The following is a 12,238-nucleotide window of genomic DNA, read 5'->3' on the forward strand; positions in this document are numbered from 1 at the left end:
AATGACGATTCAAGAGCAGAGACTCGTAGACAGCTGCGACACGAATGTTGGTTCGTCAGACCGCGAAGCCTCCTGGGGTGCTGACGTCCATTGGCTGGCAATCGGGTCACGTGAGCTCCCCTACTACACTAAAACTAAAAGTTTAGTATACTCTAGACTACACTTTACCTAGAGAGACTCCCTTGCGCCCTCTACCCTCATCCTCTACCCTCTGGTTCCCAAACTAAACCCGATACGACTCCCTTGTCCCAACTCCCGAGCATCTCTCTTTGTTCTTCGACATTCTCAGCTCTTACTTTTACTTAAAGTCTATGCTCCATTTATCGTATGTTCTATGTACTTACAGCTTCTATTCTTTTACATCTACTGCTTTGTATTACTCTCATTAGATCTTTCGCTTCTCATTCGCAAATTCCACATTTTTTTGCATTCGCCACTTAAAATTTAAAGATACCAACAAAATTTTTAAAAATCTTATCAGTATAATACTTTCTGAAATTAGATCATTTTTATAATTTTTTTTTATACTTAATTATAATTGGCGATGTCTTTAAAAAATTTTAATCTTGTAGAAAAAAATCTATCAGCAAGTCTTTTTCCAAAAAATAATTAATTAAAATGATTATTTGGGATGTCTTCAAAAAATTTTGACTTTATGGACAAAAAATTAATCAATAAAACCTATGAGTAAGTCTTTTTCCAAAAATATTTAATAAAAATGACAACGTAAATATTTTATTACCAAGGGATGAATCTCGAAATGTTAATTTTTTTTTTTTCAATCTATGTAATTGATTAATTTCATCAAAATTATTTTAAATGGGGTAAAAGTTTATAAATTTTCATAAAACAGTAACTAATTCCCACAATAAATTCGTTAGTATTTAAATTACTCCAAAAAGTATTTTTAAAAATAGTTTTGTTATTTAATTATTTACTTTTAAAGCATTGAACCGTATTGACTTTTCAAAATTTTTCCACCTAAATTATGGATCATTTTTTTTGTTCCTCACATACTTTATAAATATTTTTAATTAACAGTTAGTAAAAAAGAAAATTCTAAATTATTATAAAACATTTATAAAAATTTCTACAAAAGTATTAAATTGAAACAAAAAAAATTAAAAAGCTTCCAAAATAAAATAATACGGTTTTAAATAAAATATCACAAGTGAAGCTTTAAAGTTCTTACGCGGTTTTGCTTTTAAATTCTAAGTTGATTTAAAGCTCGCGTATGTGTCTTTAGGATACATTAGAATACATAATGTACATTTGCTTTTATTTAATTATTTTTCCCGCAAACGTGGCTGTCCTCCGAAAGTAACGTAGCGCGACGCACCCAATCTATAAGCTACTTCCATCTACATCGGCGAGCTCTGGTCTCTAGTTTCCGTAGCTATTCTTGTATATCAAAACTTACATACCACACAAATGTCTCTTTTGTGTCTTCAGAAGCCAGATATTAAATCATCCAAAATAATTGCTGTAATCTTTAATAGTACAGTTATACACGCGCATTGATTTTTTTCGGGAGGAAAATATTACGATTGTTTAATTTCATCATTATTATTATTATTATTATCATTATCACTATTTTACATCTATATAACATGTCTCGATAGATACTTGGGCTTATCTTTTCCGCGTTTTACTTACACTTGGGCTTTGTTATTACTAGGCATTGTTTGCTTTAATATAAAAAGATCGAGGTGGTCGATCGCTCAATGCAACGGCACATATACTGTACATATTGTTGTTGTTACCAGCATATACGTGTATGTAGACGTATGCGATACGCCGGAACATCAGTTGTTGGAATAATCGTTGGAGTCGATGGCAGCTGTTCGGGAGAGAGTCCTGTCTCCTTTTATTTTTTTGGGCTTTTCATTTTTTTTTCCATCCATTTAAACAAAATCTTTTGTTGTTGAATTTTTTCACCGCTAGTTAAGTCTTCAATTTTTAAATTTATATTTTCGTATAATTAATTACATACTTTTATCTAAAATTATTAAAACAAATATAACAACAATAGTTTTTACTGTAAATAACTTTTGAATTGAAAATTTTCCAGGTTGACTCTTAATGTAAATTTATTTTAAGAATATTTTTCTCCTTCACTCTCCAGGAGATTTTTTTTTTCATCCCAAATAAAAAAAAAATTCCATTTAATATAAGCGAGAGTTTTTAGATTTACAATTTTGATTTTCTGTTTGATTGTAATAATTAATTTTTTATCAAACACAAAAATTAATATTAAAAATTTTTCGTTATTTTCTTTAAATATTTTTTTTTTTAATTTAAATTTAAGTAATGCTATAATTTTTTAGAGTAAATATCAAAAATAAAAATATCACGTAAATTAATCATTTTTGTCGAACATTTTCCTTTAAATCAGATAAAAGTTTTAATAATAAACATTAAAGAAAAACTGTACAACTGTTACATTATTTCAGAAAAATAAATGTTGGTGTATGACAGCGTGGTGTGGTTCACGGCGAGGCATGGTGTGGTTGGTATGGTATGGCATGGAAGGAAGAAGACCCCATAGGTTCGTGGCACGCGCTGCCAGCTGCCCCACAGCTGTCTTTTAAAAGCGAAATTTTCTTTCTTTTTCTCTCCTTACAAAACATATACTCACATATTATTGTATCCATACAACACACACATACAAACGCAGCTTACCCCTCATGCTTGTACTTAGCAGTTTCCAGGCTAAGCCACTCGGCTCTCTGCTTCTTCATATCACGTTTACTTCAGATCACATCCTATCCCATACCCAAACTAAGCCCACACTGTCCCAGATCACAGAGAAACTCAAACCAGAGTCTAATATAAGTACTTTACTCCTGCATGCTGCATCAGACCATTGCGTCCCTCTTTTACTACATTTACAATAATCACATCGACATCCCTACGAAAGAAACGCAACAATAAGCTCCATACTCACGAACACGGACCAGATTTTTATTTTCATTTATATAAACGCAACGCACATTTTATTTATCCAGATACAAATCGGATAGGAGGTCATTTCCCACGTGTGCCTGATAATGGGGAAAACTACTAACCGTCGACTAAAGAATTGATAAAATTTCATTCGAGCCTATCGTTAATGTTTACAATACGAAAATCGATAACAAAATGTAATATATCAATAGAAAGTCATTCGTGTCTACATGCGTCAATAACTTTTATAAATTACGTTGTACGTTTAATATTTGGATTTCTGATTAATTTCATTCTATAGTTGAATTACTATTAATTACATTACAAATTGATTTTAATCTGTTAAAGTTTTTAAATATTTAATTTAATAGATTACTGTTTTATTCAAAAATTTTCTCATTAAAAATACATTTCAATTTACCATAAATTTTAATTTGCAATGCTTGAATAATTTATTTTAAATTAAATAAAACAGAACTTATGGAAAAAGTGGGACAGTGTGTAGCTGAATTATTAATTAAAAAAAAAAAATGTTTGTCTCTTGAAAATTAAGTTTGGCTTTTTTCCCGTTCTTTGTCAAAAATTGTGCGAATAAAAAAAAATAAAAGATTGAATATTTTATCTTGTTTACCTTTCGAATAATCTCATTAACAAATATTTATTAATTTAAGAATTAATCAATTGGATCTAATAAATTATTTTTTAATGATTAATAAATATTTTCTAACTGCTAATAAATATTTATTAAATCATTGAATGGTAAAAAATCATTTATTAAAAGTTAATAAAGCTTATTAAATAGTAATAAACAAATATAATTACCTATGTACATTAATTTAGTGTCAACGATAAAAAGTCGTCGATATGTCAAAAAATTGTAAAACATCCTGATGGCATTGAATTTGCGGTTTCTCGTCCGGTTTTATTTTGACGTAATATATGTACACGTGATAGCTTGTAAGTAAAAAATTAGCTGGTACGAACACAAAATATATAACAGCCGGAAATATTCTTGTTTCGTAAGTGTTAAAGTACCAGTACCAGTACGATATTCGGGCTATTGGGTTTCTGCTCGGGCTTTAGGATACACCGGTGACAAAAAGAAGACAAAGCTCAACATCTATTCGTTGATACACTGAATAAATGTATGTATTAAGCATAAAGAGTGAGAGTAGTACCTATACTGCACTGTACATAACAGCAAAGAGGGTAAAAACGTGTTGCATATATCAGCAAAGCGGACAGAAGGTGGTGTAAGTGGAAAAAAGGATGAAGGAAAATAAAAAGCGCAAACGACGTCGCACTACCGTAAGGGCCGGAAATCCGAGGGCGTCAACCCCTACTTGTCATTCTTTTCCTCACTCTCTTACTTTGTTATTTTTATTTACATACTTTATACTACAGTAGATTGATTTTTTGAGTGATTCCGTTTTTTTTGGACAAAAATTTTTTTTACTTCCGTTTTTTTATAACTTCTTCTGCCCAAATACTCACAAATTAAATTATTTAATTTCTCTCAATGATTCTTCGACACTTAGTGGATAGAAAAAAAAAATTTCAATTAAAAAATTTGATTTTTAAATAAAAAATCGAGTAATTTACGTGGATATTGATGTGAAGGTTATAGAGATTTTGGACAAGTCAGACATTTAGTGTCTGGTCGGGACTATACGCGATGAGTTGTGTATACAAATGTGTATGTGTGAACCGAGTTAGAGACAGTATTCTGTAAATAGATGAGCTCGAGTTCCCCCAATCTGGTCTTAAAATAAAATTAACTTTTCCATAGAATCACAAGTTACTCATATTTACTATATTGCTGACAGATGATATCAGTCATTAGACAAAATGATAAAATTAAGTTTTATTTGCGTATTTATATGTCATACATTCATTTTTTTATAATCAGTAAATGGTTATTTTAAAATAGAAATTAAAAAAAAAAATTTATACTTAAATACTATTTTTATTTTTATTGATACCGTAACTTGATAAATGCTGTTCAATTTTTATAAGCCATCTATTATTTAGGTACTGTATTTTCATAGTACATCTGTGCAATCTATTCACACAATTGTGTCAATAAAAATACGTGGTTATATTATAAAGTTTACTGTTCTTTTACATTTAAGTTTTTTTAGTACACGCCTGAATTTGATTAAATTAAATTATTGTACTTAAAAATGATAAATAATTTTGTAAATCCAAGCGTATCTTTATAATCATTATTTAACAAAGTTAAACAATGCAAAAAAATATTTATTTATAAAAGCAAAAATTATTAAAATAATATTTATACTAATTTACTCGGCCTAAAGATATTTGTTTTCGGTATGGTTTTACTAGAAACTTTGAATGCCCTTGCATGAGGTGGATAGACAGGCCAGCTTTCGGCGGTTGGTGACGGAAAAGAATCTGCTGGCGAGTGATTTTCTGGAGCTCCATAATATGGCTCAGAATGATAGTAATCTGTATTAAATACTTCGTGTTCATGAGGATAGGTTTGCGAAAATCCATGATCATGAAGATGGTTTTGCGCAAATACATTATCATGGCCATACCCATTGATATGTCCATGATCAAAAATACTTGACGGTGGGCCATACTGAATTTCATTGTGAGGATACCCATATTCAGTTGATGGAAATCCATTTATTAAATTTACATTATGTATGGGCTGTGGATTACCACCATGATATCCCGGCTTAACAGTTGTAATAATTGTCGACTCCGTAGTTGGTATTAGAGTTGGAGTTGTGATAGTACTATTCGTGTTGGTATTCTCAGTTTGATTTTGTTTTTTCGTTTCTGTGATATTTGTATTATTCTTACTGGCTTGAATATTCGCTACTTGCCTTTGTTCTAAATCTTTCTGGAAAAATTTTATTTTTCTGAACATGAACGAATAAATAAAATTATTCAATAAGCCGTTTGGCTTAGTAATTATTAGTTCATACACTGATAAAAATGTTTCCCTCTTTAAAATTGGGATGTATCTTTAATAATGATTCTTTATCTGAGTATGTGACTAATGATAAAATATAGGACAAAATAATTGATGGGAAAATAAAAAAAAAAAAAAAAAATACAATGAAATGACAGAATATTAATTTATCTTTTAATCTCAAATAGATTTTAGTTCAAGACAACTATGACCGAGAATTTTAGTGCTCAATTATTCGACTAGCAATTTATTTACCACTTTCTTCTAAAAGTATTTTACGTAATACGAATATATTTAAATTTAAAAGTTTAAAATCAGTACGCTGTGATATACTTTAATTAAAAATATATATAAGTCATTTTGGTGTTAAAAAATCATAATAAAAGCAACTTGTAAAATTTATTAGCTTTCTTTTTATAATAAAAAATTAAAATTTCATTAGATCGAGATTAAAAATGAAAATTAATTGACAATTTTCCAATCAAAAGTAAAATAAACTTACGTTTAACTCTTCAATGGATTCTTTGATAACATCTTTTAAAATAGACCGATCGACGACGCCAAAATGACTTCCATCATCTTTGCTGACAATTTTAACGTTGGAAGTTTCCTCGGCACTGTTGTTAATTTCGTCGTTTAAATTTTTGACAGTTTCTCTGGTTGGCTCTTTAGAAGTTTCCCTGTTCGCCAACTGATTCTTCAAGTTTTCCAGCAAGCTGTATATCGAGCGAAGCGAATGATCAAATAGACTTGTCGAAAGTGCAAGATATGGATAATTTGCGTCGTAAGGATTCAAATAATGCGGTGGCAAAGGAATTTGAGGTCTCGATAAACTTTGATTTGTATCCATGAACACGTTCATTGGTCGAGAATTTCGTCGTGACAGTGGTTCTGAATTTGGTGACAACATCGGCGGAGATGAGGACAGTGCTGCTGAACTTGCTAAGCTTCCGATTCCCAAACCGGTAAGAAATGATGGAGAATAAAAAAATTTTCCATGGCGATTTTGGCCGATCGGCTTTACTGCTCCTACTGTCATTGATTGTTTGGCGTTGATTAGTGATGACAAATTGACTTTAGGTTGAAATGATGGAGCAGTGAGTTGTAAATTTTTTAATGCCAATGAATTATCGAGTGACTTTGAGTCAATTTCTGAAAATATAGTTTTATAAATTCAATTATTATTTGTTTTATTTATTTATAAAAATTACTTACGGATGAATTGTACACTGAGAATTGTTGTAATAATAATTTGTAGGAGCGACATTTTAAGGTGATTAAACAATTGTTTCGAATGTGAAACTGAGAGAATTTCAGTCGGACAAGCAGACAAAGTCTCTAGCAAACATGCGGGTTGTTATAAGTCCCCCATTATTTTAGATGAAAGTTTGTGTTCTACTGATAAGAAATAAAAAATTTTAGTGGGTCATTAGTGCAGAGAATATTTCCTGAAGATAAAGTAATTTAATATAATAGGTAATTTTTATTCATATCTTCTTTAACGTGTATAAAATATTTTCTCTTTTCTATCAGAAATAATCACCTGATGATTTAACGCCATCAGAAATCCAATTATCATTTTCCATTGAATTTTTTTTAATAATCCGTCCGAATATTTTAATTGTAATCTTTGTTGAATGCAATGGAATAAAATCTTAAGGAATAACTGGATAAAATATCATGGTGAGAATAAATTAATAACTTTTTATATATTTTTATAATTTTTATTCACCTCAGAGTGAAGTAGATTGATAAATTACAAAAATTTAATTTCTGCAATATAATCTATTAAAATTATGATTCATTATTATTTTTAGAAAAGTCAACTGAATCGTCATAAAAGTGAAACAATTATTTACTACTTATTAAGTTATCAGTTTCTTTTAAGTTATAATGAAAATAACAATTTTGTCAAACAATATTGAAACATTATAACAATTGAAAAGCTTAGTTTTTCATACATTTATACCATAAAATTTTGTTTATTATCATAAATTCTAAAAAAAAAAATAACAAGAAAATTTACTTAAAAAAAATCAAAATATTACTGACTAATTCCATACTAAATGCGATAAAATTAATTCTCCGATTTAAAATCGAAAAATTCAATTTAATATTCAAATCACTCAGCATTACTAATCTTCTATAATGAATTCTTGAAAAACCTTTGTCAATTTATCGACAGTTACTGACTCCACTTTGTTGATTATTTTTCTGATCGATGCACTTATATCTTCAACTTCCTTTATTTAAACAAAGAAAATATTTAATTACTAAAATAAGTACTAAAAAAAATACAAAAATTTTAAATTATAGTCAAATTAACCTGTTTCAGCTCCTTGCGTTTTTGAGTCAACGCCTCGTAACTGTCTTGCTGTTTTACTTGAATATCAGTAGATGTCTGTGATTTATTCATAGACGATTCTGGATTCGTAGATGAATAAATGCTCTCATTATTATTTTGAAAAATGCTATCCATGTTCTCGAAAGCTTCATTTAATTTTTTGAACTTTGTTTCAAACATCTCAATTAAATCAAAAAGTTGATAGGTTTTCATGGAAACTTCTGTGCGATCCTTGTCATCTTCAGCTACGCATAATTAAATATTTTATTAACTATATTTAATAACGGAATAATTATTTAATTATAAATAAAATTTTACCTGGCAAAAAATAATCCATATTATAGGCAATACGTATGAGTATATGTTTGCAAGTTATGGCGTATTCACTGACGATTTTACCCCACAAAATCGACAGAGAACGGTCTATTAATTTCTGTTTTCTTCTCAAGTATTTGTGGATTAATTCACCGTCAGTATTAATTTTTTTCACAGGAGGTGGATCCTCTACCTTACCCAGAACCGAAACTAACAAAAAAAAATTAAAAAAATAAAATAAAATAAAAACAAATTAAGTCATTGATTTTAACATAAAAAAAAATTATAAAAACTTACATGCCAAATTTTTGAATCTCTTCAAAGTACTTAGCTTAGGCTTCATACTTTCACCTACTTCCTTCCAATAATTGCTTTCAATTTCCATATGAGAATCAATCAAGAAACACTGCAGGTCCGTAAGCTCTGGTATCTTACCAAGTAATTTGAAGCATATTAAAATAATCTGTATCTCATCAAACAAACCTTTATCTTGATTATTGTCATTCAACGTAAGACGTTCAATTGTTGCTTCTATTTTCTCAAATAATTCCCTATAATTATTTTCGCCATTGGGATTAACACTCACATTTGATAGGTAGTTTGAAGTACTGGGTATCTGCTGGTCATTGCACATGGAAATTGAGTCCAATTTATCAGCTATATCAATATTACTGGCTTCATGTTCTGCCAAGCCTGATGAGCTTGGCGAAGTTACATCACTTGTATCGACAGATGCTGACTTTTTTTTTATATTTTTAAAAATTTTCCTCCATGGACTAGATTCTTTAATTGTGTTGTCCATTTTTATTATAATTATAAAGACTTTACAATAAATAACAAGAAATGATGATAATTATTTAGAGGCTATCGGTGCAACGACGTCAATAAAACTGAGTAACATTTTAGTTTTGCAAAGATATATCGTTATGTTGATTATTGATGAGGTAGTTAATTTTGTATAATTTCTTTCCAAATAATAAAAGCTTAGAACTTAAGACAACGACTCTTGTAAAGTAAATGTTGACGATGAGATTGTGAGAAAAGTCTAAAACCTGGTAATTTTTCGTAGAATTTTAAAAGTACTAATAGTTGTAATTATTATCGTGTAAATACATAGATGGATTATTTCCATCAAATATTTTGAGTATAGATACTATTCTAAAGTTTAGTAGTAGTGCAATCTAAATTCCAATATAATTAATTGTTATTATTATTACTATAGAATAAATAGAGTAAGGCAATATATATGCATGTGAATTACTTTTGTGCAAAAATATTTATTATCTACTGAAAAAAAATTAACTTGATTCAAGAGAAAAATTATTTAACTGAAAAATTTTTCTTGACTTAATTAAATTTTATTTGATTTAAAAATTTTTTGTTTTAGTTCAATTAGATAAATGTTCATTATAAAATGATAAAACTTAATATTAAACTATCACCTGAAAATAATAGTAATCGGTCTCAAAAGTTGTGGTTTATAAGTTGTTCAAAAAAAAAAAAAAAAAAAAAAAATTTACACTAATGTAATATTTTTAAATCAACATGTTTCTAATTTATGACGTAGATAGCAGCACTTGCCGGCGCGTAACTTATTCGAATTGATTATAATAGTCTGACCAGTCGATAATAACAATGAATTCATGAATTCGTCTATCGTTACCGACAAAATATAAGTAATAATCACCATTACTGTTACTTGCCTTCTATACATAAGGAAACTTTTGTTTATAACAAAGATGATATACGAGACTGTTGTCATGGATACAGTTTATCAACAATACTTATAATATCTTCTTAGATATTATTACTAAATTTTTCATTGTAAGTATTTAATAATATAAACAATGGATTGGAATAATGATCATGAAACCAATACAAAAAAGGTAAGTTAATCTGTTTATAATAGTAAAAAAATATTAATTATTTTTGTAAATGTTAAATTTATATACTGTTGATTTTAAAAAATTTCAAGTTGATTTTTCCATTTGTAATTGTTTTTTCAATACATATTTTGTTAATAATTTTGTGAAAAATAATTAATATTGACATTAATTTTGTTGGTAAAAAGAATTATTTACAGCAATTCATTCCACGGCTTGGCAGAAGAGCTGGACAAAACGCAACACCAGAAGAACCTAAATTTGATGAAGACACTGATAGTCCTGTTTTAGGCATACCATCTGCAACGTCTGTAAGAACTGCACCAGTTGCACCGCCACGAACACGAAAAACAGGATGGAGTGATGAATCAAAATCCAACAAGTATGTATAATATTTATTTAATGAAAATACAAATAGAAAAATTATTTTTTATAAAGTAAATTTTTATTGAATTATTATTTTTATTCAATTTTTCTAGGAGTAAGCCAGTGAATATATTTGATCAGTAAGTATGAATTTATTTGTTTAGTTACTAATTGAAACTATATCGATATTAAAATAAAATAAAAAAAATTTTTTTTCTAGGGAGAAATTACACAGAGACAATAAAAATGAAAGTGACGGTAATTTTAATTGTAATATTTAATATTGTAAATTTTTATTAACTAATAATTGAAAAAATTTTTTTTAAAGACATTCCTGTTATTCCGGATATTGAAGAAATCCAAGATGAAAGTATTTCTAATGTATCAAATGCTCCGTCGTAAGTTTTTTGTCTAATTATTAATTTACTAAGTACATAATTTAATTATTTACTGTTGCTTATAATTTTATTTTATTTACCGAATCAGCGTTGGAATAAATAGAGTAACTGCCTATAAAGAGCTGGACTCAGATCTCTTGAAAAACGCAACATTCGTATTGTTAGACAATGTTAATTTGTCTATTCTTACGGAAAAATTATATCCTGAAAAATTAATTAAGGAAACTGATGATGTGTGGAATTGGGAATATTTATTCGCTCAGGTATCTTCGGAGCTCAACAATGAAGAACAAAAAATAATTATGGAAGCTTAATAATTTAAAAGAAATTTGTAACTACATAAATTTAATTGAGGATTTAAATTATCTCTACAATACTTTTATTTTTAGTCAAATAATAAATAGCTTTAAAAAGTTTTCAACTCTTATTTCTAAAAATAAATTTACTGATAGAATTTATTTATTTATTCGTTTAAAAACAGCAAAAATAATTTGTAAAATAAAAAATGATATTAAGAGGCAATTCTGGTCTAGAAGCATGAAATTTCAGGTAATTATTCAAGTGCCGTAAAAAATAAGGCAATTAATATTTTTATTATCCATTTTTTTTTATCTTATATTTTTCTGTATTCTCATAATGTTAATAAATAACTTATAAAAAAATTGCCGGTAAAAATATTGATTGCCTTCTTCTATGGCACTTAAAAAATTATCTGAAATTTCGATATAATAATTTTAAAGATTTTTTTTTTTTTTTTTTTTTTTTTTTTTTTCATTAAACAAATAATTATTATAGTTGGACAGTTAAAAGTATCATAACAAAAACAAAACATAACAAAAAACATGGCATACTGCGAAACTGCAGTGCCTGTATATGGAAGCGACATATTACCTCGTCTGACCTATTCGATTGCCCCCCAAATTTGGAAATCGCGGTAGTTCGAGGAGCGACGTGAAGACTCTACCGTGCAGGCGTGCAAGTTCGTAGCGTCTCTATAGAAGAACGGATACGGAGTTACACGCGCGATCGGGAGCCGAACACA

At 28.5% G+C, this 12,238-nt stretch overlaps 3 protein-coding genes and 1 long non-coding RNA gene across 7 annotated transcripts; 2 read left to right on the forward strand and 2 right to left on the reverse strand.

Annotated features, from left to right (window-relative positions):
• Positions 1 to 3: 3 nt before the first annotated feature.
• On the forward strand, positions 4 to 3,568 carry LOC141529510 (uncharacterized). The gene is made up of 2 exons (XR_012479599.1): positions 4 to 140; positions 3,009 to 3,568. It is a non-coding gene; the product is annotated as an uncharacterized LOC141529510 (long non-coding RNA).
• A 1,010-nt stretch (positions 3,569 to 4,578) lies between these two features.
• LOC141529701 (uncharacterized) lies at positions 4,579 to 7,567 on the reverse strand. The gene is made up of 3 exons (XM_074246373.1): positions 7,106 to 7,567; positions 6,393 to 7,042; positions 4,579 to 5,818 (listed from the first exon to the last, which is right to left on the reverse strand). The coding sequence occupies exons 1-3, from the start codon at positions 7,155 to 7,157 to the stop codon at positions 5,240 to 5,242; spliced, it is 1,281 nt and encodes a 426-aa protein (XP_074102474.1). The 5' UTR covers positions 7,158 to 7,567; the 3' UTR covers positions 4,579 to 5,239.
• A 25-nt stretch (positions 7,568 to 7,592) lies between these two features.
• Positions 7,593 to 9,537, reverse strand: LOC141529703 (uncharacterized). Its single transcript, XM_074246374.1, has 4 exons — positions 8,847 to 9,537; positions 8,553 to 8,759; positions 8,217 to 8,479; positions 7,593 to 8,133 (listed from the first exon to the last, which is right to left on the reverse strand). Exons 1-4 carry the CDS (start codon positions 9,349 to 9,351, stop codon positions 8,026 to 8,028), a joined length of 1,083 nt encoding a protein of 360 aa, XP_074102475.1. The 5' UTR covers positions 9,352 to 9,537; the 3' UTR covers positions 7,593 to 8,025.
• Positions 9,538 to 9,743: 206 nt separating this feature from the next.
• On the forward strand, positions 9,744 to 11,610 carry Ift43 (intraflagellar transport 43). 4 transcript variants are annotated; one of them, XM_074246376.1, is made up of 7 exons: positions 9,744 to 9,781; positions 10,117 to 10,435; positions 10,621 to 10,814; positions 10,912 to 10,938; positions 11,019 to 11,056; positions 11,127 to 11,196; positions 11,285 to 11,610. In XM_074246376.1, the coding sequence occupies exons 2-7, from the start codon at positions 10,397 to 10,399 to the stop codon at positions 11,508 to 11,510; spliced, it is 594 nt and encodes a 197-aa protein (XP_074102477.1). In that variant the 5' UTR covers positions 9,744 to 9,781; positions 10,117 to 10,396; the 3' UTR covers positions 11,511 to 11,610. The 4 variants fall into 4 exon arrangements, with proteins under 4 accessions (XP_074102477.1, XP_074102476.1, XP_074102480.1 ...); XM_074246375.1 differs by lacking the exon at positions 9,744 to 9,781 and having other exon boundaries at positions 9,885 to 10,435; XM_074246379.1 differs by lacking the exon at positions 9,744 to 9,781 and having other exon boundaries at positions 11,300 to 11,610.
• Positions 11,611 to 12,238: the final 628 nt, after the last annotated feature.

Source organism: Cotesia typhae, unplaced genomic scaffold, assembly GCF_013202065.1.
Source record: "Cotesia typhae breed Kobodo isofemale line unplaced genomic scaffold, CoteBio_Ctyphae contig_48, whole genome shotgun sequence".
In the NCBI taxonomy this organism is placed as follows: Eukaryota; Metazoa; Arthropoda; class Insecta; order Hymenoptera; family Braconidae; genus Cotesia; species Cotesia typhae.